This window comes from Coturnix japonica, chromosome 2 (assembly GCF_054131305.1).
Source record: "Coturnix japonica strain WE chromosome 2, WE-NBRP24, whole genome shotgun sequence".
NCBI classification, from domain to species: Eukaryota; Metazoa; Chordata; class Aves; order Galliformes; family Phasianidae; genus Coturnix; species Coturnix japonica.
Genome location: NC_140664.1, coordinates 100,938,669 through 100,963,739, shown reverse-complemented (window position 1 = coordinate 100,963,739; position 25,071 = coordinate 100,938,669). Strand labels below are relative to the sequence as shown.

General features: G+C 38.2%; 1 protein-coding gene across 3 annotated transcripts in view; it reads right to left on the bottom strand.

Annotated features, from left to right (window-relative positions):
- CPNE4 (copine 4) overlaps window positions 1-25,071 on the bottom strand; it is a 198,534-nt gene that overhangs the window by 11,366 nt on the left and 162,097 nt on the right. For all 3 annotated transcript variants that reach the window (XM_015854074.3, XM_015854075.3, XM_085538247.1), the window contains exons 10-13: window positions 24,800-24,859; window positions 20,924-21,057; window positions 8,261-8,315; window positions 558-609 (exon numbers count right to left, since the gene is read on the bottom strand). In XM_015854074.3, coding sequence (XP_015709560.1) covers window positions 558-609; window positions 8,261-8,315; window positions 20,924-21,057; window positions 24,800-24,859 — 301 coding nt within the window. The remainder of the gene's footprint in view (window positions 1-557; window positions 610-8,260; window positions 8,316-20,923; window positions 21,058-24,799; window positions 24,860-25,071) is intronic.

Sequence of the window (25,071 nt, the reverse complement as noted above, 5' to 3'; positions counted from 1 at the left end):
ACTCACCTATGCTGTGTTAGAACAGCTGTCTGCTGTTGTAAAAGCATGCTTCCTTCTCTCACACTCAACCTCTGCTCTGACTCAGGTGCTGGATCTCACTAGGCTGACTTGCAGTAGCCTATTATTGCTACAGGTCTTGCCAAACAACTGGCTGTAAACAGTGGGAGTCTGACTGCAGAGGTGCACAGCATGCCTTGCCTTTCATGTCCTGCCCCTCTAATGCTGTACAAACTATACATAATAATATATATATACTAATGCTGTAGATCCGAAAGGAACACAGAAAACATGGCTTCAGTTTTCAGCAGTGCGTAGCAATTCAGGGATGTGCAATGCTAAGCATCCAACACTGTGTACTTTCAGTGGGACCTATCTTTTAGAACATTAATGTGTGGCACTTGCTAAGGCTCCTACAGCTAAGCCCAAGGGCTCTGAATCTGTTAGGTTTCAGAACTGTTTAAGAAACACTTCGAAAAGTATTCAAGGGATACAATAAATAATAGAAGCAGAATTTGTCACAGCAGAACTACAGCGGTAAGTCTGTCCTGATGTGTTACCTGCACATTCTGGGTTGTCTTCATTGAAATTGATTGCAAAATCATGAGAGACCTGCAGATAAATGGAAAGAAGAGAAAACTATAGCAGGAAAAAATATTCAAAGAGAACTCTCAGTTACACACCCTTTACATTCTTTCTGCATTGGACCAGAGATCTTTTAAGCTTTCAGCTTTAAGTCAGAAATACAGTCTCAGATGGAACTCCATGTGAAAACAAAGTACCACAACTGAAATCAAACTTGTCAATAAGAATAAAAAAACAGGAAAGAAGAACACAAAGAAAATAACACCCAAGCACATGAGAAATCACATCAATATGGCATCAGCACTGGGCTACCAATGCCGGCGACAGAAGAGGGACCTATTGCTGAGGTGGGATGTAAATGCAAGCTCTCATTAGTTCTGTGTCGCAGACCGCAGAAGAGCTTACAGCTCATGCTCAGCCCTGTTCTGAACCTTCCATGCACCATGTGAACCGTTTCTCTTTTGAAGGCCACAGGCTTACTGAGAAAATAATTTATTCTCCAAAGAGATCAAGGAAGTTCCTTGGATCCACAGCGAGACAATCATGTAAGAAATGTAAAAAGTCTAAGTTTGTTAAGAAATTGGAGTAGTTGGAGGAGAAATCAGTAATAAAAATAAGGAAAACTTTTCCCCTCAAATTAAGTAAATATCCCATTTTCTCACTCTTCAAATATGTCTGTAATGAAATACCACTGAGCTATTTTCTAAGATAAATGTCTGTGAATACAAAAATGTTGCTGATTTTCTAATAAAATAGTATATCGTTATCTTCAGTGGTTTGGGAAAATAATACAAGACTTCTGAATGCATAAATTACGGAAGACAATGTAAGTTTCAGTTTCCAAGCTTCCTACATGTCTGTCAATTAGAGATTAGCAACCACAGCACAAACATACTGGGACCAAAACTTTCCTCAGATGCTCTTTTCTGATTTTCTGGTTTGCTCGTGTCTGCTTTGCTCCCCAGATTCTCTTCTGCACCATTCCTTGATGGCTGAGGCTTGATTTCTCTTGATCTCTTCAGCTCTGAAGCTCAGACTCTGCATTCTCCTGTTACCTCCCATTGTCTGGAATGAAGCCCAATTTCTGCCTCAACATACAACCTTATCTATATATATTTTGGTTTGCAAAAAGTGCACGTGACTCAGATGTAAGGAGGCAATTTGCATAATTCTAATTTGAGCTCATTCCAGAGTAAAGGAGACATTTATATGCCTAACACAACCACATACCTTTAAGACTTTTGGATATCTGTAGGACATTTGGAAGTGCCAGCACTCTAAGGCATATGGAAAGCAACTTGCTTACTTCCTGTGCAATGGGACATGGATTATTTACAGAGAGATTTACGTGTTGGATGCCACTGTTTCATCTGCTAGTTTAGATGACTTCCATTTATACAACACAAATAGCACAGAAAATAGTCTGTGAATAGATGGTACACACAGCACTCATTTGTTGTACCCTGTCCTTCTTATGTTGTTTGATAGGATTCCTTAGATCCAGCTAATTTAAATCAGTCTAATCTTTCCCAGTGTGCAACATCAGATGGGTCAAATGTCTCTCTAGTTGGAACTTACCAGAAGCTTTATCATCACTAAAATGCTTGCCCTACACATTTGTCCTATCATATGCTGGTCTTGCCCACCATGATAACGCTCACCATTACTTATTAAAAGGTTAAATAAAGTGAGACTTCTGCTATGATGGGAGAAAATTCAAGAACTTCAGCAAGAGCTCACTGAAGAGCATTCAGCCAGCTCAGCCCTAGCCAGGAATTTATTATGTCTACACCAAGCATCAGTTATCTCTTTCAAAGGGTTTTAAATGGACCATTCAGGCTTCTTGGACATAGAAGACGATGCAGAGAGCCACTACGCATGCTCCTCACTAAGACCGCACAGGAGAGCAGGGCTGTCAGATATGCTTCAGCAGTGCTCCAGAGCACTTCTGTCTGGCTGTTCTTGTATGTCTCCCTGCGCGACTTGCCCAGCTGGTATCTGCCTGTCTCATGACCAGCTGCAGGCCAAAGGTAATTGCAGATGTCAAGAATGGCTGGGTGAGTTTTCACTCACAGATGATTTTTCTGTTGTTCAATTGCCTTTCTTTTTCCTTTAGGCTTTCTGTATTTTTTACTTCCTGCATCTCAATAGCAAGTGATGCACATATATATATTGCAGGCTCATCCTTCCAATGTTGTGCCTCTTCAGAGATTTTATTTCTTTATTCCTAAAGCATTTCAAATTACAGCAAAAGGAACACCACAATTCTTTTCCAGAGCTATAAATACATTATTTAATTCACACTATGCATGCAGGGGCTAGACGCTTTTGTTGCTATACAGTTTCAGGATCACAATATACAAACAATTTATCTGGTTCAGAACTATGGCACCCAGGCTATTATTCAAGAAGAACAGGCTACAGTCTGGGCCAATGAGAAAAAACTAGTCTAGAAATTGTGCAAAGTGATCCAGTGCTGCCTGAGCAATGGCTGCTATTCTACAGCAAGTGGACCTCATACACTGTCGCTCTCATTCACCAGGACTGGTGTTACAATTTACCCTAAGGGTGGGACAAGAAACGCAATTAATAAAGAAGGATTTGGTTGTTTTCTATGCTCTCTTAAAAATATGTCAGAATATAAACAAGATATAAGAATAATGTGAAGGGGAGAAGCTCATTACGCAGCTCAGGGATGGTTCACAAACAGGAAATCATTACTCGGTGCAAACTGAGTAATAGCAGATCTTTTTAGAGAAGTTTCTCCAAATGTCCAGAACTCATTCTCCTCCCCCTTTTCTTAAATTCAGTTAAGCGTGCAAGGGCTTCTGAGGATGAAAGGCAAACTATACTGATGTCAGATGGCCCAAAGCCAGTATACTGAATGGCACCTTTCTGACACTGAATGACATAGCCCTTATGCACTACCAGAACTGACATGCTAATGAAAAAAAGGAGGAATAGAGTGAATAACAAAGATGCTGAAGACTGGGAAATTCTCAAGGGAAATAAACAAGACACCTGGCTGTTCAGAAGCAGTTGTGTCTATATAGTCCACTAATGTCATTCGTATGACAGTCAAGTTAAGAGTCAGGAAATTCTGGAATACCTCATTTCATACAAACATAGAATGATTGCTTTATGTCATTATATGGCACAGAGAACCTCGCAAAGAATTGCAGGCCTTGTTTTGTGGTGAAATTCAGCCTCACAGTAAGGAATGTCCCTGTAGAACTAAGATTGTGTTTCACATCATGGATTAAGTTTCAAATAATTAGCTGAGCCTCTGCTCAGCCCTCCGGCTGTTTTAAAATCAATACATAAAAGGTATGGAAAGAGAAATTCAGGAGTGCAGAGGTGATTAAGCCTGGCACTACCATGCTGCACAGAGCACCACTCAGAGCCTCCAAGTAAGGAGCCTACTTACATTTGGCTATGTATTAATCTGTTCTCTCTACAGCACGCTATAAATTATTTAGCAGACACCTCATAGAGGTGGGATTATTAAAACAAAGCTTTCCAGGAACTTCCTGTACCAGGAACAAATTATTTCACAGGTAATTTCTTCAAGGTTTTTTTTTTTTTTTCCTTTTTTTTTTTTACAAGTGAAATATGGAGAGTAGCTCTAGTTATCTGTAAGTACACCACCATGTCCATTACAACAACAACACTTCTGTAGATACATCAACTAAATAAGCAGTCTAAAACATTTTTGCTGATGCTCATTATAGCACACTGGATCTTCCCAGTATAAACAATGAATTGAGCTTTCATTAAAAATTCAAAAACAAGCAGAAGTGTCTTAAAACAAACACTAAGCTGTTGCTTAATTATTCACCTAATAACCTTCAAAGAACACTTCATTACTGACAATGCACCTGTCATGGGGCAGACACAGTTCTAATAGATATATTTCATTTTAACTGCAAGTTTTGTGCCTCTGTACAGTTCCTCAATTGCTCTGAGTTCTGCCTGCTAAGTTAGTGTGTGTGATTCAGCTTGTTTTTCTCCTCTTCACTGTGACCTTTGCAGCACTGTCTGAGTGCACACTGTCAGCTACCTCTTAACTTTACATCAAGCTTCTCAGAAAAACAAAGTGATGAGTTGAAGACAGTGCTGTGGAATAGCCTTCATGTTCTGCAGTTTTTGCCTGTTAGAACTCAGGTGTGGAATATCACTCTTAGAGGTTTACTGAGATCAAGGAATAGGGTGATGTAATTGTCAGGTCTCAGGGGAAAAAGATCATATTGCTGAATAAAGTACCCCTAGACTGATGAGGAATGTTCTACATGGCATGTCTTGCTTCCTTCACTACCACAGATTACTTGTGCCACTAAGAAACTCTGTTTTTTTCCTGCTAACAGCTGATGTGTTTCATTTGGAGCTGAAATGAGGGGAAATAAAATCATTGTAACATAACAGTGGGCTCTTGAAACAGAAATTCTGCAGAAAGCATATATACAATATGCTCTTAAAGGGGCTCACCCTGAGGAGATTCGTGATAAGCCTGCAAAGGTGGATGCTGTCGCTGTTCTGAAGTGCTAATGTGAAGAGAGGTATATTTTTCTATGGAAAATATTGCTTGGCATAGTAAACATTGCACTTATTGTAACACATAAAAGGATGTGAGGAGCTGGCATCTTACTAAATGGACAGGTGGATGCTACCCTCCAGCATCCATCCCAAACTAATGGATGCAGCCCAAGAGAGTAAGAAATGGAGGCACTGGTTTGACATGACATCACAAAATGGACACCTGTTTCCCATACCACCTAGTGCACCCAAGAAATCTTGCCAAATAAATGTAAAGCTTATGCCCACCCCGAAGGTAGTGGCCTTCAGCTGGTCCTAAAAAGCACAGTGGAGGCTCGTTACCTTTGGCTTATGCTGAATAGTGAGTCCCCATTTTCCTACAGCCTGTAACTGACCATGATGTAAATTAGGTTTGAATCCACTACATCCACTTACTTTGGTGACTGTTTTTATCAGGCTGCCTTCCTCTGACCTCATTCTACTGTGTTATTGCCATGCATAGATTGGTCAGCTTTCATTTAGACTTCTGTGGAAGCTGCTTTGTTTTACTGTTCTTTTACTGCTGTATGGAGGCTCCCATGGTTACTTAGAAACCCTTGGTAGTGGGAATAATTTCTTCCACAGGCCTAGCAACTTGTCATCTACTGGAAGAATTAAAAGATAGCAGCTGCTGGTGTGCAGAAACCAATGTGCTATATGCAGGTTAGATTAACTAATTAGGACTGGAGGCTCAACTGCACTCTAAATTAAAATGAAAAGCAGATATATCCACATGATGGAGAAAAAATTTAGACTTTCTCATAATGATTCAATCTAGATTTGAAGATGTGATTTACCACAGTTCTGACACTGCTATCCTTTAAATTAAGATATGTATGAGTTGAATTAATTTTGGCCAAAAGTAACAGAAGAACATTTGAATAGTCTGAGATCCACACTACAGCCATGGTGTCTTTAGTGCTACCGTATTTCTGCAGAAGAAGAGAAGTTTCAGTAAACAAGGTGTGAGCACTCTTGTTTCTTCTGTTACTTTCAATTATATCCATTTCCTATGCATCTTGGCTGTATCCCACGTTAAACACTAAGCATTGTTGGTTTTGAATTAAATTTATGATACCAGTGTAGACTGAATTACTGAAGGATCTTCAGGACAATTGGTCTTGACTTACTAATACATCATTTTGAGGTGGACTCCTCACTCACTTAGAAAGCAAATCTTTCAATTCAGAAGTGCAGACCAAGCCAAGCAGGGACTCTAAAAGTCTAAAGGTTACTGTTTATGTAAGAATGCAGGTATTTGGATGGACTACACAGTACGTTACAGGAGGGGATTGAACAGAAGCACAAATTACTGCTAATTCATAATTTAGTTCCAGTTGGATGTGCCCATGATGGACCCCCAGTTAATTACTTGTCTCCATCTGTTGCACAGAAGGGTGAGTCCCTCTGCAATGTGGTTCTTCTCTTCTTCAAAGTTTCATTACGTTAGTAAGCTGATGTCTTAACATTTTTTTTTTTCTTGGTCACTTTCTGTGACAGTTTTCCATGGTGTTGTTCTGACTCTCAGTTGTATCTCTGTGTACTTTTGGACTTGTTTACTATCACATGAGTAATTCACAAGCAAGTAGTTCCATCTTAACTTTACCACTACATTTTGCAAACTTCACAAAATGTGAAGATACTGATTCATCTGTTATCCTGCTCTAAAAGGTCAGCAATACACAGATCATGTTATCATGCAAGACCCTCGCATGCATATTTGGGCAATTAAGTTGTCCAAGTCTCTCACTTCTTAAGAGTACTTATCAGGAAACGTATCCCAAGACTAGTTCCTCCCAGGCATCAGACCAGTTGGCGGTGGTGATTGCAGGAATATCTGGTTACCCCTGAAATCACTTCCTAGCCAGACATGTGTCTTTAATCTGGCACCTGAAACACTTCACAATCAAGCGACTAACAAAGTCAGTACGTTGCTATTATGCTCATATGACCTAACATATCAATGTCACAATCTGATCATTTTGGTTAAGAAAGCAGCTATCTCCAGAAAACCAGTGAAAATACTTCAACTGACACAGAAACTTTGTTCTTTGAGCAGTCCTTGAGTCAAGTATGGCTTTCAACAGCTGAAAGAATGGCAAGTTCTCCCTCATGCAATGATGTTCACCTCACAGCTGGTGGAACATCACAGTAGTATGTGGCTTTATCAGGAATGGTCAAGAGTGGGCCCAAGAGCAATCTAGTTATGACATATAGATCAGTTCATTCAGTGAGCACTGCCATACAATCACAGGTAGAGATGTACATATTTGTGGAGAAGGGCTGGACATTTGAGAAGCAGTCTTTGTGTTTTACTAATGCGTCTATTGGAAGAAGCCACTAAGCATTCTTATTTTCCAAAACACTTCCCCTTCTATAGCACAGGTGGTTATCACCTGCTACAGTTGGAACAGGTACAGTATAGATACAGATGTTCTCTGTACATGTACCACATTAAAATCTGTATTGAAGTTCTGGAAACTGTCTGCTGTCTCTGATTTTTAGAAAGCATTAACACTGGCGTTCCTTTTCTGGAAGCTGCCCACAATTAGTTGCATCATCCATCTAGATCACTCATTTTGTTTTGTTCTGCTTTGTTTAAAAATACAAGCTCTTTTTAGCATGAATATGCTCTTCTGTTTTTCTTCCTAGTACTGAAGATGTCCTCTACTGCAAAGAAATTTGATACAGAGCAAAAATCTTCTGAAGTCTGTTTTCTCAGGCAGATGTTCAATCTTGAACCCACAAAGCAAAGGCATTAGGCCACTCACTGAATTCTGTCCTGCAAAAATCGGTTCTGTCAAATCAATGCCCACAAAGCTTCAAAATATAGTTGTTCAGTGCTATTAAAACATTCAGTCCTTCTAGCAGGCTAACATCCATCATCAAAGTTTTGCTTAATACCATTAAATATTTTTGGTATAACATACCTCTTTTGATTTTGATTTCTGGTTTCAGTGAGATACTACAGGATGAGAAAACCCGATGAGAGACAACACACAGTAGAAGCTGCTTCCCCCAGCCCTCAACTTGTACTTCTCCCTCTTCTCCCTTATTTTATGCCCCATAAATGAAGGAAATGAGAACATTTCTCTTATTCACCTACCTTGTATTCTGGGGGTATTCTTGCTCCAAATCCGAAGGCTGGGAACATTTTGTCACTGGAAAAGAATAAAGAAAAGAGTTCTCACACAAAGAACTGCATTTTGAAACAACAAACATTTACTCTCCTGTAAGCATTCATCAAAAATGCAAAGCAGCACAGAAAAGCCTTTTAGGTCAAGAGTGTTACATGGCAGAATGGGATGGTAAGGTATTAGAGAAGGAGGGGTTTATGTTGAACAGATGGAGAAACAGTATTGGACATTTTTCAGGTGACCATCTAGTATTTGGGGAAGTTAAAAGCACCTGGAGAACACCAAGGAAATCGAGATATCTTGCACTACTCCCACAAGTGCAACTGTAGGTCCGTATTACCTCTTCTTCTGTACTATCTGGCTGCAGTTGAGAGTGAGCTGTCTAACAGACTGTGAAAACAGATTGATTTCATACAAATGTGGATATGCTCCCCAGCTCAGAAAATGAGTTTAGTGAAGAGATGACTGTAATTAGAAGTGTTTGCAAATGTGAATTCTTACAGTTGTCTGTGAGCAAAATAGAATTCCTAAAATATCTAAAAATTCACCCCCAGAAACCTGCTGGTTCTGTACGGCTTTCTACCTATATCATGTGCTTCACTAGTAGTCTCACTAAAACATGAAATTATTTCAATCTGGATATACAAACTGGTAACCTAGCAAATGCTGTTGCACGGTGAATTTGCTTTCAAACACTATGCTGAGGTTGTTCTACACCAAACAGATCTGTAGAGACAAAAATCCTGATTCAGAGGACCTGGAGCCTTCAGGGCTGTTAATACCCTTTCAGAAATGCAGTAATGTCTCACACAGCCCACGTCCTGTCAAGTTTCCTCTTCCCAGATGGCAATGTGGAAAACAACAAGCTGTAAGGAATGTCTCGTCCTTGAGTCAGCAAAGGACTCCATCACACACTCAAAGTTAACAATCCACCCAAACATACGCTTAACTCCAAACATACCCTGAAGCACCACTGAAATCATGGAACTGTACCCCATTGCTCTGATGAACCAAATCTCTTCTAGGTTTATCTGATTCTACTCACAGGGTTTTGGGGCCCTTGGAAAAGCTGGATTCTTATCACCATTTCTGGCACTTTCCAAACATAATTTGCACTTTCCAAGGTTCCCAGGAAGAGGCAACAGGTTTGACTAACTTTGTGTAGTTCAAGACATTGCCACATCAAGTTTCACGTGAGTAACACACATCCCAGACATACAACAGCAAACATCATTAAAGCTGCCAAGCTATTTCACCTGGTATAGCTTAAAAGGAAGGAGAAATAACACTGTCCCCCCACCCCCACGGTGAGCTATTAGTTGCTACCATCAGATAGATAAATATTCAGCAGATCACTGAGAAATGGGAAACAGTAATTATTGCCATCTGATGGCTTAGCTCTCACAATTGTTGTTCTGCTAAGAAATTTAGTTGCCACATAAATCCTGGGAGCACAGTCCTGTGTACCATATGTTACACTGTGTGATAATGGATCTTGGAAAGGAGGACTAACATCATTTGCATGGTAATGAAACATTTTTTTTCCATGAGATGCCAGAAACAAAGAAGCTGCTGACATTTGATGCTAACCACCTGCTGATAGCTTTCTCTTTGATTAAGCAGTCCCGGAAGCAGGGAAGCCCTTATAAATAGATACAGATGAGAATTCAGGCTTGCACTTAGAGGGCAAGAAATAAGACATTAGAAAAGAGTCTGAGGGGAGGAAAAAAACCTTGTTTTACATCAACGATTAAGCCATGCTTGGATTAGAGAATAAGACCCCGCGGAGCTGCAATTTAATTGATTTTGGGTGAGAGCAAAATGAAGACTAAAAAGAGTTTTGCTTAGAATGTAAGTGTCCGTGTTTAATACAGCAATCCAGAAAGCTACACCGGCAGCAGTTATCCAGCTGGGTGATACCTAGACTCATACATTTGTACTGTAAAGTCTCTTGAGTGTAAAAAAAAAAAAAAGTAGGGCCTCTTTTATCTGCAGGTCCATCTTTTCTGTTCTGCAGCAATGCAGAGAGTGTGCTAAGTGATACCTCCTGCAGCCTGGGTTCTCCTGGTTGATATGATTTTCAAAAAGCTTAAGCACTTGAGATGAAAATGAGAAAAGCAAAAGCACTGGATCTCAACTTTTATACCTGGTTATGTAAGGGCCGTGACTAGTCATGCAAACATAGATGTACATGACTACTGATGCATTTTCCTGTCAAAAAGACATCAAACACTGAGCAAATCTAAAATATAGCCTGGATGTAAAATCAGGGATAAAGTTCATGTTTTCTGCTCATATTGGTAAATGTAAATTAATACACACAGAAGGAATTGTCAGGGTTCAAAGACTACAGTCTTCCAAACAGAAATATAACCAGCTGAAGTCTTCGAGTAACACCTTAACTATAACATAATGCACAGCATAGAATGACTTCTGATAATATCCTCCATTATCCTTTTGGAATAGCTCAGCCTTAGTCACCTACCCTTCAAGATATCTAGGTGAACCAGAGGAGGCATGATGACAAATCAATACCTTAATAGGGGCACGCAGGAGAGAGAGCTCAGTGAGCTGTACTGCACACACAGGAGAAAAGAATAACAAAGGAAATAGTAAGGTTTTGTAAATCAGAAAGTGATACAGATAATGATACCTTCTTCTGCTCCACCAGGAAGCCTAGTATTACTGGAAGGGAAGAACTGTCTTGAAAGAAAGGGAGATAAAATAATGAACATTTAAAAAATCATGTCTCGTTAACCACAGGTGCTCTCTGACATACAGTAGCAGATCTAGAGTTCACCTTTATTATGAGGATTTACTTTTCCTAGTAACAAAAAGAACAGAGCTGAAATTCTTCCACTGGATGAGATTATTTTAAAATGAGACATTAGAGAGTCTTTTGCAACTTCCTCCTAAGGTGTTGGCCCAGGTGCTGTTGCACATAGGATTTGGATATTCATCAGTGTTGCTGGGAATCTATTCTATTAATTGTACAGAGTAAATGTACAGGGAAGGAAGGAGGGAGGGAGGGAGGGAGGGAGGGAAGGAAGGGAGGAAGGGAGGAAGATAAAGAAGAGGAATAAAAAAGCAACACACACACAAACATCATTTTTGGTTTGAAGTGACCAAGAATTTATATTTCCAGCTCTTTGAAATTCTTGCAAGGAAAAGACCTGATTAGGGTCCCTGGATATAAAGCTGTCATTTGTAATTTTGGTTTTGGATTAGATCAGAATTACCAGGAAGGTATTTTTAAAGTACTACGCAGGACAGAGCAAAATCAATTACTATGCCTTTCATTTTCAATTCCAGTCTTAAAAGAATAAATGGTAAAACTGATCCACCCTATACACTTTTCCTGTGATAAAATCAGCCATTTTAAATTTCCAGAGCAAAATGCACAAATATGATGCACATTTAATTGACAAAAGTGTGAATCTGAGGAGGGGGGGTTGGCATGGGGAGGAAAGGGGAAGAAATGAAAGAGAGGAGGAAAAGGAAACAACAGAAAATGCCAAAAATAAAAGAGTCATCTCTAAGCTCAGTTAAAATTGTAATCTTTCATGTTCAAGAAGTGAACTGAAAGAAAATGAGATGAATTGTTGCTTTTCTAAAGCATATGAATGAATCATGTTACTGAGTGTATTATTTAATACTTGGGAGGGTTTGATGCCAGTAGACTCTGAATCATGACAGCTTACAGGGATTAGCAGGAGTCCCAAAGAAAATACAGAAATCATTTGAAATATTTAAACATTTTTGGTTCCAAGCAGAGATTGGTAAATAAAGGACACGAACTGTATGATCGCACAGCACACACACAAAAAAGCCCTATTTTAGAAGAAGGAACAAGAACCCATCCACCTCACCTGCACTACTGTAGGACAGGCTGACCCAGCAGGCTGTGGTCCAGCTCTCTCTGCTTTGGCCAGAGCCAGAATGACTGCAGGGCTTCAGCTGCAGCACTTTTCTCCCTACAAACTGTATTCGCTGTGATACTGCTACACTGCCACAATATAACCGCAGTGGGGCTGTGCCTGATTCTATGCAGCCATGTCTCTGGTTCTGGCCAGGTTACTCCATGACTATTCAAACCTGTGCTGTATTTAATGAGGCCTGGAATCCAGTCCATACTGCGCAGTGATTTGTAAAGCAGTTGCAGGAATTAACTATTATCATACATCTTGTTAAGAAAAGAGAGCACACGAATCAATAGCAAGTCACTGCAATAGCCACATTGTTTGGTCTGTCTAAGAGATGCTACACAACCATGTGCAAAATCCTGACATTAAAATTCAAATGCTATCCTTAATTATGGCCTTTAGTCACCTTAGGGGAGCTGGAATCTGCTGAATCCAGAGAAACAGATACTATCATGTAATTGGGTTTCAAGAATGTGAGAGAAGTGCCTGTCTTACCTGTGAGGGAAATAACTAATTAAGCGGGGTGATACAAATTCCCTGAAGCTAACCAATGAAAGGCATCAACTCATGGAATACCTAACAAAGCTAACACCAAGTAAAACAGATTTAAACATCCACTTGTTAACATTAAAAGAACAGCAAAAGAGGCCCTGCAGGGTAGAAATAGCATGTGAACTTGGAAATTCCAATACTGGGGAAAGGAATACCCACAGAAAAAAGAGTAATCAGAGCTTGAGAGAGGAGTAGGTTAAGCTAAATGAAATGACAGTGAGATCACTTGTTAGAAAAATAGCCTAATAAAATAGCAGATTCGAGAAGAAGAGACTAAAATGTCAAGCTTCCCTTCTAGACGACAAATAAATTGCAATGACCTGATTTATATGACCCAGTTCAGTAAAAAGTATCTTGAAGAAGAAATGTTCACAACTGTGAATAAACTAGGGAAGAGGATGCTGGAAGAGGCTGCAGTGAGTTACATTTAACTTTTGAAATCAGGGCAGTTCCCAGGAAGTCCTTTGAATCTTAAGGGGTTACAAGCATGACCTGGTAGCTTCCAAAACCTTAACTCTATAGCAAGCTGTCTGTTGGAACATATATGGAAAGTGTACTGCGACTGACAAGGTCATTCTCACACAGACTGTAATTTCAGAAGCTGAAAACTTGACATGACTTGAAGACAGCATTGTAGAAAGCAGTCTGAATCCCACAATATAACAAAGAGATCTGATCTTGGAGAACCTCAGATGAAACAGTGTGGGGACCCTCCCTTCGTGAAACACAAGTGTAACTTTCAGAGTGTGCTGCGTCAAGCACCTAGAAGGAAAAAAAAGCCTTACTAAGTAGGCACATAATTTTGTCATTTTTTTAACAAATCAGAGTGGAAATGGCTGGTCAGAGACTTTCTTCTGCAAAAACAAACTAAACCCACACTATCAGAATAAATCTGTAAGGTTTGTGCTGGGAAGAGGGGAATATGGGTCTGTGCTGGCATAGTATACAAGACAGTGTTGGTAGAGAAATTTCTCATAAAATGCTTTCAAGATACAAATGAGCTTTCTAGGATAAGCAGATAAAACTGTTATAGCGATTACACTGTGATTTAATGTGACCAAATGAGCAGTTGATGTAATTTTACCAAAATCAAAGCAACATCCAGTAAAAATTGAAGAACATAATCAAAACAACTTTCAGCAAAATGTTAAGTGAAATACACTGATGACAAAAGTTGCCCAGTTCCTGTAAAGGAGTAAACTTGCAGGAGACTGTGAGCATGCTGTTCATTTATAGACAGACTGGCTTTCAAATGGGAATAATTGGCAGCTTTGCTACTTGCTAAGACAATGGAGTGGATGACAGGAATAATTACATCCTTAACAATACAGGGAGGAAATTCATGCTTCTGAAATTGAGGAAATGGCTGTGTTGACTGGAGATGTACCAGATGCTAAACTGTTGCCACATGTGGCATCAGCAAAAATGGCACAAATTGCTGCCTTTTTATTTATGCTTATTTATACTTATGAGCATGTATTTATACAAATAACTAGTCTCTGCATCTAGATGGTCTCCTATTTCAGATATAGCCTGCAGGGTTTGGTGCTCTAAGCCATTCTCTCCAGAAAGAGATGGTGAAAGAGAAATCACAGTGGTACTGGTCCACACAGTCCTTGCAAAGCATTAACTACTGTATAGAATAAAGCTCTTCCTCAGAGGAGATTTCAAGCTGAAGTGAAGTGAAGGATGCAAAGAAGAGCCCTGCACAAGGCTTCTGATATCATTCTGATGTATCCACCAGCTGATAGCAGGCAGCAGGGTGAAGGAAAAGCATGGGAAGAAGAAATTCTGCTAAGAAACTAGGAAAGGACTGCTCAAGACTGATAAACAGACACACTCATTGAGTGCCTGGCAGAAGAGGCAGCATAAAGATGACACAAAGATGAAAAATTGGTGGAGAAAAAAGTAGAGCTGTAAAAACTGACAGTACTTGACCAGGTAAAGGGCAGCTGCAGATACATACATGTATACATACATAAGTTTGTTTACATACAAATGAAACCATTATGAAATCCCCTTTTCCAACGCGGTTGCGGTATACTAAATCTCCTGTGCTAATTCCTGTGGTAAAAAGTGGTGATTGCAGAAACTATTATTTGGCAGCCATTGGCAAATACAAGTCAACAAATACTACAAACGCTAAATATGTATATGCATGTACTAGATAATGGTGCCAGCCTACATCCTTCACAGTTAAATTCATGGGTTTTCAATCCAGTTTGGTGGTTACAAGCATCAGCAAGCCTTTTTTCCCCATGCAGTTTAAGCCCTGGGTTATCCAAACATTTCAAAATACATTTACCCACACCCAGCAGACTGCTTAATTATGAGCATAAACTACCAGTTTTTCTTACGCTACACTTCTTCTGTTTTGCCTTTGTTTTCTATGTAAATTTAGACCTACCAAAACACTAAATAAAAAGATTCATGTCTCTTCTGCCATGGTTTTTGAACTTATTTAGATATGTTAATCAGCTTTTTTTGCTTAACAGCCTCCAGGAAGGTTGTTTCTGTAATTGAAATGATAAAGAGATATGGTAAATAATTAACTATATTTTTCTTTATTGATCTGCGTGGTTAGATTAAATTTTATCAGCTATGAATCTACATGGGGATTTCATTAAAATTCAATGTCGCATATAGTGCTAATTATTCTAGGCATTAGTATGTTGCCTTATTTTTAATAGACTATAATTATATTGCCATCTCAATGAAAGCAGGCTTCTGCTTTTGTCCTTGTCTCTGTCCAAGTTACATGAAGGTATTTAATTCAGATCCCTCCCGCCAAGCTAAATAACTCAGTCTTCATCGACAAATCCAGAAACAGCTTCAGGACAAATGACCTGGCAACTAATGCTTGGGGACAAGGCCCTGATTAAAGAACAGACTGTAAGTTTTAAACTCCAGAAATTCTTCTTCCCACTTAAAGCCTCAATCCAGAACACAGCATTTAAGTACATACCAACCTTTGAATTTGGGAACTTCCATAGCATGTAGTGCATCACATATATCCTGTCCTCTTCTTCTGCTCACACAGCTGGCTACCCTAAAAAATGTGTTTCTAGGACAGATGGATCTTTCACCTAATGTAGTTCGACTGCGCTTTGTTTTGTTTTGTTTCTTCCATTTCTTCACTGAAAGGGATGTGTTAGACTGCAAACCCTTTTTCTTTTCATGTTTTTCTTTCTTAATCTTCAGGTGCACTTTACTGTATGAGGGAAGGAAGTTTTGAACATGATGAACAATCAGAATGAAGGCACTCAGTTAGCTCTAAAATATTGAATAAGAGAAAATAACTGGTAGGTTTTGAATGCCATCAGCTACTGCTGCAATTCATTGATTTCAGATTAATTCATGATTGACAAAATCAAACTGCCTTCAGGACTTTACTATCTTTCATGAAATGAGGCCCAGAATTGTAATTTTCAGCTAAATATTTTATAGATATTCTACATATAAATTATTTCTGATCTTTGCAAGAAAAATGTACTCTCTGCTCATTAGTGGCCTTTGGGGAGGTTGCTAGACAAGCATGTTTTACACAAGTATCTTGCTAATATATGATTTAGTGTGGATGCCAGTTTTAAGGAGCTGCTTGAGAATCTAGAGTTCTCTTGCTTAAATGAAAAAGGACACTAGCATCTGAAAATAGGTACAATTTAATTTCCATGTGTTTCAAGGGCTCTTGGAAAACAACAAACAAACAAAAAAAAAAACCAGGAAAAAAGCAATCAAACAAATAAAATCTGCAATACCTTTAAGAGCGAAGAACTGATTTTTGAACTGGGTTTCGAAAGCAAATAAAATGAAAACCAATTTTATGGCATCATTTTACAAACACAGTATCACAAGCTGAGTATGTAGATTAGAATAGGAAGTACCCAGTGCAACAAATGCTTAAAGTATTTGAAAAAATACAAGTACCTTTTGTCTTTTCCAATCGATTTGGCCACACAATAGCCAACACTTATGTTGCTGAGTGATTTTTATTAAACCACTATATGAATGAATGTAGAAACATAAAACTGTGTAAAAATTAATCACACATAATGTCTGTATAAAGGAAATACTGAGCAGCTTAGCATTTGGGTGTTGGGTGAACAATTTACATTAAAGTTCAAATTCAGTAATACTCCTAGCTCCACCTTAGTGCCACCTCTATTTTACATAATACTTCAGTGTTTGTTGGAATTTGATGGCATTAGATAATAAACTCTAGTGTCTTACTGAATCACAACAGAGGTTTTAATAGAAAGATAAATATTTAATGTTATATGATGAGATTCTTAATAAGAAGATTAAGGAGAGCTACTAACTGCAGAAATCAGATTTCAGATTGAGGACTAGATATGCAAGTCCTGTTACAGGCTTCATGCATGGTACCATCACTTAAATCTGTAATAATGTATTTCAGCCTCTAGTACCCCTTGCATGTAACACCATTTGTACTCACAAACAAACCCTTTTCAGCCTCATTCCATTTTCCTTTGCCAAAGACTGCTATCACTGCAGAATGAAAGATGAGATATACTTATGGCTGGCTGGTTGTATTCCAGCACTGGCAAAACAAATAATCAAAATCAAAGGGCCAGCCATCTTAGTAAACTGTGTGTGCTGTTGTTATCGTGACTTATGGCTTTGATCTGCAGGGAGGGACTTACACAGTAGCAAAAAAATACATGACTTTTTCTACTTCATGGTGAAGTGTTAACTTATATGTATCATAGAATCATAGAATTATAGAATGGCCTGGGTTGAAAAGGATCACAAGCTAAACAAGCCCAGTTCCCTCAACCTTTCCTCATAAGAGAGGTGCTCCAACCCTCTGATCATCTTAGTGGCCCTCCTCTGAACCCACTCCAAGAGCTCCATGTCCTTCCTGCACTGGGGGCCCCATCTTCACATGGGAATACCTCTACATGTATAAGTACATATATATATATATATATATATATATATAGTCTACCTATATACATATAGATAGACAGCTATATGTGCTTACATAAGAGATTCCCTGTTGTAACTTCACCTGCCTTACAGACCCTTGTTAACTCATTGTTCAGAACACGTAGAAGAAAAACATGCATATTTGGTCTTGGTCAAGTAAAGCGATTATTCAGAATCCTGGTGAGGCTTACACTGCTGGTAGCGAGAAAACATTTCATTTGACTTTTGATCCAAATAAGTCCGTACTAAATAAGAATAAATACAGAATAATACATAAGAAGTTCTTTTTGATAAAATATATTTGAATATGTCAGCGCCCAATGATTTTTTATCATTTTATTATGTTTCTCTGTGCTACAAAAAAGACTCAATAGACCTGCTCAATTTCAAGTCAAAATTGTATTAGTGATATAAACTTTTATAGAAGGAATGCTTGTGAAAATGTTTCAATGGTGATATATACATCTCACTTATTGCTTTATTAGGTCCTCTTTAGAGATTCATGAAGCTCCATTCTCTATGGAGCTGTCTGCTTATTTTACACAATAGCTTCAGTAATAAGTTTTTAATGCATTTTCCCCTTTCCAGTATTTCAAACTATATTTTAAAGCCTAGCTCTTTAAAACTAATGATCTTCCTTTATGATCCACTTTTGCTATTGCTAATCCACTGATAACATCAGGTACAAACTTTATCTTCCGTCTTATGACAAATGTTGTTCAAGCCTGAAATAATTCTACCATGTAAAAAGAATTAAGTCTTTTGTGCAGGTTAACAGCTTTTCCATTTCCCTTTCCATTATCAGATTGGCCTATTTCTGCATGACTGCAGCATTTCTACAATCAGGTAAATAATCAAAGCCTATTTCTCATTCTCTGAATGTTGCTGATGAAAGAATGGATGTTAGTCTTTCATGTCTAGCTATGCAGAATGACACTATTCATTTAACTGTTTCAGGAGTTCCTGAGCCACACAGATAGTGGGTTTTTGGACAAGCTGGGATTATTCCATAGTATCAAGGATTGTGAGGCAGCACTTAACTTGGAGGATTAGCTCCTTAGGGATGGTACGATATACACAGAAATCTAGATTATGAGAAAATTTTGTTTGAATGGATTTTCAATAGTTTGGACTAAAATGATTGCTAGGCTCAAACAATAAAACGCCAGGTAAGAGCCTTGCTATCTTTATAGGCTCACATCTTTACCCTACTGAAGAAATGCCAACACAAACAGTGAGCACTCCTCCTTTAAGCACCCTTTAGGTTCCGTGAGCTCCTATCTGATCCAAACATGGGAACATAAATCCTCCTTCAGCATTTAAAGCATAATTGAGCTCACTGGAGCAGTTACGGATCTGTGATATATTTCAACTTGTCAACTGAATTTGAAACTAATTTTTTTTTAATCATCTTTTAAATGTAGATTTGCTTGATAATTCTGTGATACGATTCTATATGCTCATATACCTCAAGGCTGCAACTACATACAAAACAAATTCTTATGCAGAACCTGTTTTTCTGATTATTCTGTGCCAAGGTTTTGCTCCTGTTAATTCTTTTTCCACTTTAGAGACATGATTATAAGGTTTCATTTTCGGTTTACTGGATTCAACACAAGTCTAAAGAAAAGGACCTCACCCAGCATTTTTATCACAAAGCTCTGACTGCATTGAATTAACTTGTCCATAGCAAAACTGGTATGGTGTTGCAACTTGAGAGAGTGTATGGGTCAAACACATGGCATTGGGACAAGAAATTTTGCCTTTTGTTTAGTCCTAGTCCGTAGCTTGTAGAGTCTTACCTGTGTTGATTACCAGAATCAGGAATTTTTTAGAGCACAATAGAACAGAATGAAGCTGATGATTTCATTTTCAGAAGGGCAAGTATTTTTCATACTGATTGGAATACATCACATTGAGATGAAGAATCCTGAATTGTGATTAATATATTCATACAGAAATGCCTGTGTCACTCCTCTATTTCATTTTCTTAACACTTACACCTTGCATGATAAAATAATAAAAAAATCTGCATGCATGAACCAGCTCCTACTTCTTACACCTTTGCACATTTTGAAGTATATTAATCCATTGGAATACTGTTAATAATTATTAAATCAGTGGACAATCACTGTGGAATTATCAGCTCACAATAAAATATTAATTTTCTCAGACCAGTTGACTAAGTTTGACCATCAAATCTTACAGATGTTGTTTCAGGGTGGGATTTTACTCATTGTGCCTTGAGAAGGCTTTTAATTACCATGCAATTGGCAGTGCCTCTGAGCAGGATAATTAGCATATGTGGCATGTCACATACAAACCAGGGTATTAAGTCACTCCACAATTTATACAGGATATATAATCAAATTTGACTGGAAATAATGTTGTTTTTTTGAGATCCAGCATTTACACATGGCAAAGCAGTGGGTGGATGTCTATTATATGTGAGAAGATTAGAAAGAACAATTGTGTAAGATACTGTGCATCATCAACAAAGAAAGAACATTTAAAGGAAGTGCACTTGGTAATTAGATTAATAATGAGCAATTAATTTGATAAATACAGGCAGCCTATTTGAAAGCAACAGAAGTACATAATGTAGTCAAAGCATGTTTGGCCCAATTACTTGTATTTGTTTATTTATTTAACACCATGTTGTATGCACATATTATCAGTGTCTTTTAATATTTATTTTGGAAAAGACTGCAATATTCAACAGGCTAAGAGAACAAAGAAAAAGACCACAGGTTTAATTCTAAGGGCAGACATGGTCATTAAGCAGCTTAAGTAAGCAAGAATTCAGTTTCAAATCTGAAATCTTGGTAAAACTTTCCTGTAGAATGGGACAGAACTATGTCACACAGTGTATCAGAGAGGATGCTGCCAGCATCTGTAAAACAGGCTTCAAGTTTAATTCTAATGAAAAATCCACTAAAACATGCAATTCTGGCATGTGAATACAAACCTCAAGCTTAGCACATGAAACAGCCAAACAGCCAGGAGCCAGACCTTTTATTACGAAGCTAATCAAAACCCACTGTCACTGTTAACAGTGTGTTAAGACACACTAATCTTTCTGTCATGTAGTCATTTCTCTTAAGTGACTAACCACGGACCTGCTGCAGCTGGCAACAGGCAGTCATGGATTTCCTGCTGTGAAAACACTGACTAAAGACAACTTTGTTATCAAATGTAGTTATTTACCTGTCATAGTCTTGGCAAATCTCCCCAACAGCTACCAAAGCCTTCAAGTATTCATTGGGTTGATAGGGGTGAATGTAGTGCAGTGAGCAGCTGTTCCTAGGATCACCATTTGATGCAGTGAAATCTATAGCTACCTGGAACAGAAGAAAAGTCAGTGTGCTGTGGTGCTGCTCTGGGCAGGAGGATACCTACACCAACCATTCATCTTTACCAGAAAGAGTTTTCTGCAACCTTAAAGCATAGGTCATTGAACAGCATACTTGATCAAATCTGAATTAGAGTAATATCAATAAATACTACTAAAAGAATACGTCAACTTATAAAATAAGAGCTCATAAAACTAAAATGGCATAATTAGGAAAGAATGAGCTGCGTAATTATTCCATGTGGAGAGTTATGTTCTAACATAAATGAATCAAACGACCTCTAGTTTCTGAAGTTTAATTTATTTCTTCCAGCTCAGGTAATATTGAGGACATAAATGCTACACAGCAAAATTGTCCCTCAAGAGTTAAAAATCCCACTGACGCCATTCATTAATTTCCTAATTAATTTCAGGAACATTTCTTATAAATTTTAAAACTTCTGTCTGTAGTAGTACTTGTCCTGTCCACAGTAAATACTCTCTGTGCGGTACATTTTTGGTTTATTTTATTTTAATCTTCATAGTGTCTTCTAAGTGTTAAATAATTAACCCTCCCAATTTCATAGATGATGGTAAGCTTAAAGGTGAGCTGCAGGGCAAAAATTAAGCTTTAGTCCTGCATAGAGTTTTGTGCTGAAAAGGCTTATTGGAGTTTGTGGGAAGCATTCAATGCAGAAACAAATATTAAAGTATCTTTTAAAAATTAATTTCTCCCTTTTAAAAAAGTCTTTATCCTCCTCACTGAAGATAGACTCTCACACTTATTTTTCTGTGATATGATCAGCATGTATTCAGAAGCCCCTTCCTGAATTTCTAATGCTGCTTTCTAGGATTTCTGAAGAGGAGCAACAAGAAAACTGTAGAGTCTCCTCAAATCAACAATGCAATTTACAAACTTCCTTTCAGTTTTGCTCAGTGACTTCTTCCTCCAAAAACCCATTTATACCAGCACCTTTGATAGCTACAAATGCAGTGAGTTCAATTTGCAGTTTTACTGTGATGTTGAGAACTTTACCGAGGGCTGCATAAAGAAAGTCCTAGCTTGCCTCTGCAAACGTGTACCTTCCTCAGCTGAAGTCTGCTTGGCACAGGCAGGACTATTTTACTTGGCTATAAAATGAAAATGAAACATAAAATTTCCATTCTCCCTGAAAAACAGACACAGACCTGAAACTTTTTTTGTTGCTGTTGTGAGAAGCTAAAAGAGAAAAATCACACTGCATCAGTCCCATATGGCTTTTCCCCACCTTCTCTGGTTTTCTACCTCTAACTCTTGGCTGAATAAAAACATGTCTAAGAGGCCTCTGGGTAGCCTGGAAATCCTCCCATGCCCGACAGCGAGGAGATGTAAGCTTGATAAAGTAATCTTTCACTTTGCCTTCCCTATTCATTGCTCATGCACTGAAGCATCGAGCCCGGTAGTTTTCCACATAGAACATTTTTTCCCAAAATAACAGATTGATTTTTAACTTGAATAAATTCAGAGAAACCCCCTCAGGTTTGAACCTGCCTGCATAGATGTAACTATCTGTGCCACAGCTGCCATAAACGACCAAGAAACACTAGCGATTTGTGAAAACTATGATAAATGCACAGATAACAGCATGCATTAGCTTAGCTAGATAGCCAAGGTGTTCAAATGTATTCTTAACAATACATGCCTTTCTTAAAAATGTGAATCAGGTATTATTTTAAACTTACATCTTTGTCCTGATTACAGGAAATGCAAAAAATTCACTATATGACAGAGAAGGAAAGGTCACATCTGTAGAACTGTTAACAGCTTGTTTTTACTATGCTAATACCACAAATTAGTTAGTCTTGTGGTCAGCAAAACAGAACTCTTTCTTAAAATGGATATATTTGATTGTCATTGGTGTATCTTTATTTTGGTTCAAACGTACCAGTCATCTTCCCATACCTAAATGTGAAAATAACATAGTAATAACTCCTACACATCTTTTTCACATCATTGCTAAAAGGGTGATTTTCAACACACTGAAAACATCTTACACAGCCAGGATCTCTTGCTAGATCTGTCAGCAAAGACTCAGCAGGTCCAATACCATGACCTGTCTAAGAGAGAATCTTTCCAATCTATCTTTCTATTACAGTTCCCTTTATGCACGTTACACATCCTTTCTAAAGTGATGAAAATGTCTTCTAACTACAGACCCATTTGCACTGTCAGCTTATGAACATCTCTCCTGCAGCAGGGAACACTGTCTGATAGGAGATATGGCGTGTTGCAATAACCACTGCATAAAAGTAACAGTCTGGAATCAGCACTATTGATCTCTGCAGACTAAGGATTCTTAATAAATGATTTTAAAGTGAAAGGAAAGTTTACTTGCATTTTTTAGAGGCATTCTTTATAACTACAAACTACATTCCCACAAAGTATCCCAAAAACACAGCATGTTAACAAAGCCCTTGTTAGCGCCTCAAATTAGCAGGTACATCATACTATAGTGGGTTTTTTTTGTTACAAAATCTATGCTTAGCATTCCCATTTCCCTCCCTTGCGTGCCCTTTTACATTCCAGCAGCACTGTAATACCTGTGCATGGCATTAAATCCTTACAAATGTCATTAACATTAAGGCAACTGCAACAGTAGAAGCAATAGGACAGTTGTAAAGAATTCCAGATCCAATGCACCATTCCAATCAAAAGAAGTGGAAATTTGAGAAGATGGAAAGAGTAGGTTGACTCTGTTGCAGTGGTCTGAATTAACCAAGGTAGGCCTATACGAAAAGGAGACCATATAATGTATGCAGAAAGCAAGAGAACAGTGAGTATCTTCCCTGTAGGTTGCACCTTTATGCTTCAGTGCCCACAAGAACAGCTCTGATATATTTCTGGAGGCAGTAACAAGGTTCACAAGCAGTCTGTGCTATCACTGTGGGTCCTGGTGCAGAAGAGGCACGAAGAAGTAAAACATGCAAACACTCAGCTTGTGAACTAGGTTATGAACAAACAGAGCTATAGGCACACAGATATCCACAACAGCTCCTCCTGATTCTATGTAGGTTGAAAACTGGTGGTGATGAAATTAAACAACACTGTAGCTGGTAGACCCACTACTAAACTCAGCAGTTATTTAGGGATTTCTATGACTCACAGCATGGTGGATTTTTCATCATCTTTATGTGCACACTGCCCATTCCTGCAGATCATTCTGTTTAACTTACACATTATCAATGGTTTTGCTTCATTTCAACAACCCTGTCCTGTTTCCTCAGATAACCCAAAGCAAATCACATGCAAATGCTTTAGAACGTGTACACTGAGTATAAGACAATATGCAGGAACTCCTGACTTCTCAGATAAACTGTGATGAACCTCATTTAAAGCTTAGTGCAGCAAAAACATAAAAAACTCATGATATATACAAACAATATAAAATATTATAGAGGCAATACTATCAGTCAGATAGATATAAAAGCTATTTAAATACTGCTGTGTTCTACTTATGTTAAAAACTCGCTTAGCTTCTCACCTTTATTTTTTGTAACACAATTGTATTTGATGTAAAACATATAGTATATCAGTATGTGCAAGAAAATCCTAGCGCATTAACCAAGATTCATTTTCTGGGCATAATACATATCTTTGAATACATTAATAATTTACTAAAGGCACGTAAGAATATTCTCTTTGGGAAAGTGATGAATCAGTATCTAAGAGGATTCCCTTTCTTTAAAACAAGTTGTAGAATTAAGACACTTACTGTAAACTGTATTTGGCAGCCTCCCATTATATAATCTAAGAAAGAATGCATCTTGTGGATCTGCAGATAAGAAATCAAGATACTTAAATTAACTGAGCGCTGCTAAAACATCAGAGCCTCGAACTGCCTGAATAAAGTAAACTGAAAGAAGGGAGAGACCAACTGAAAATAAGGTGAAGGAAGAATTGGAGAAATGAACAAAACTATAAAGAGAGAAAATATACAAATTATTCTAAAAATACAGAAGGGTAAATTCATACAAAAAACAGAAC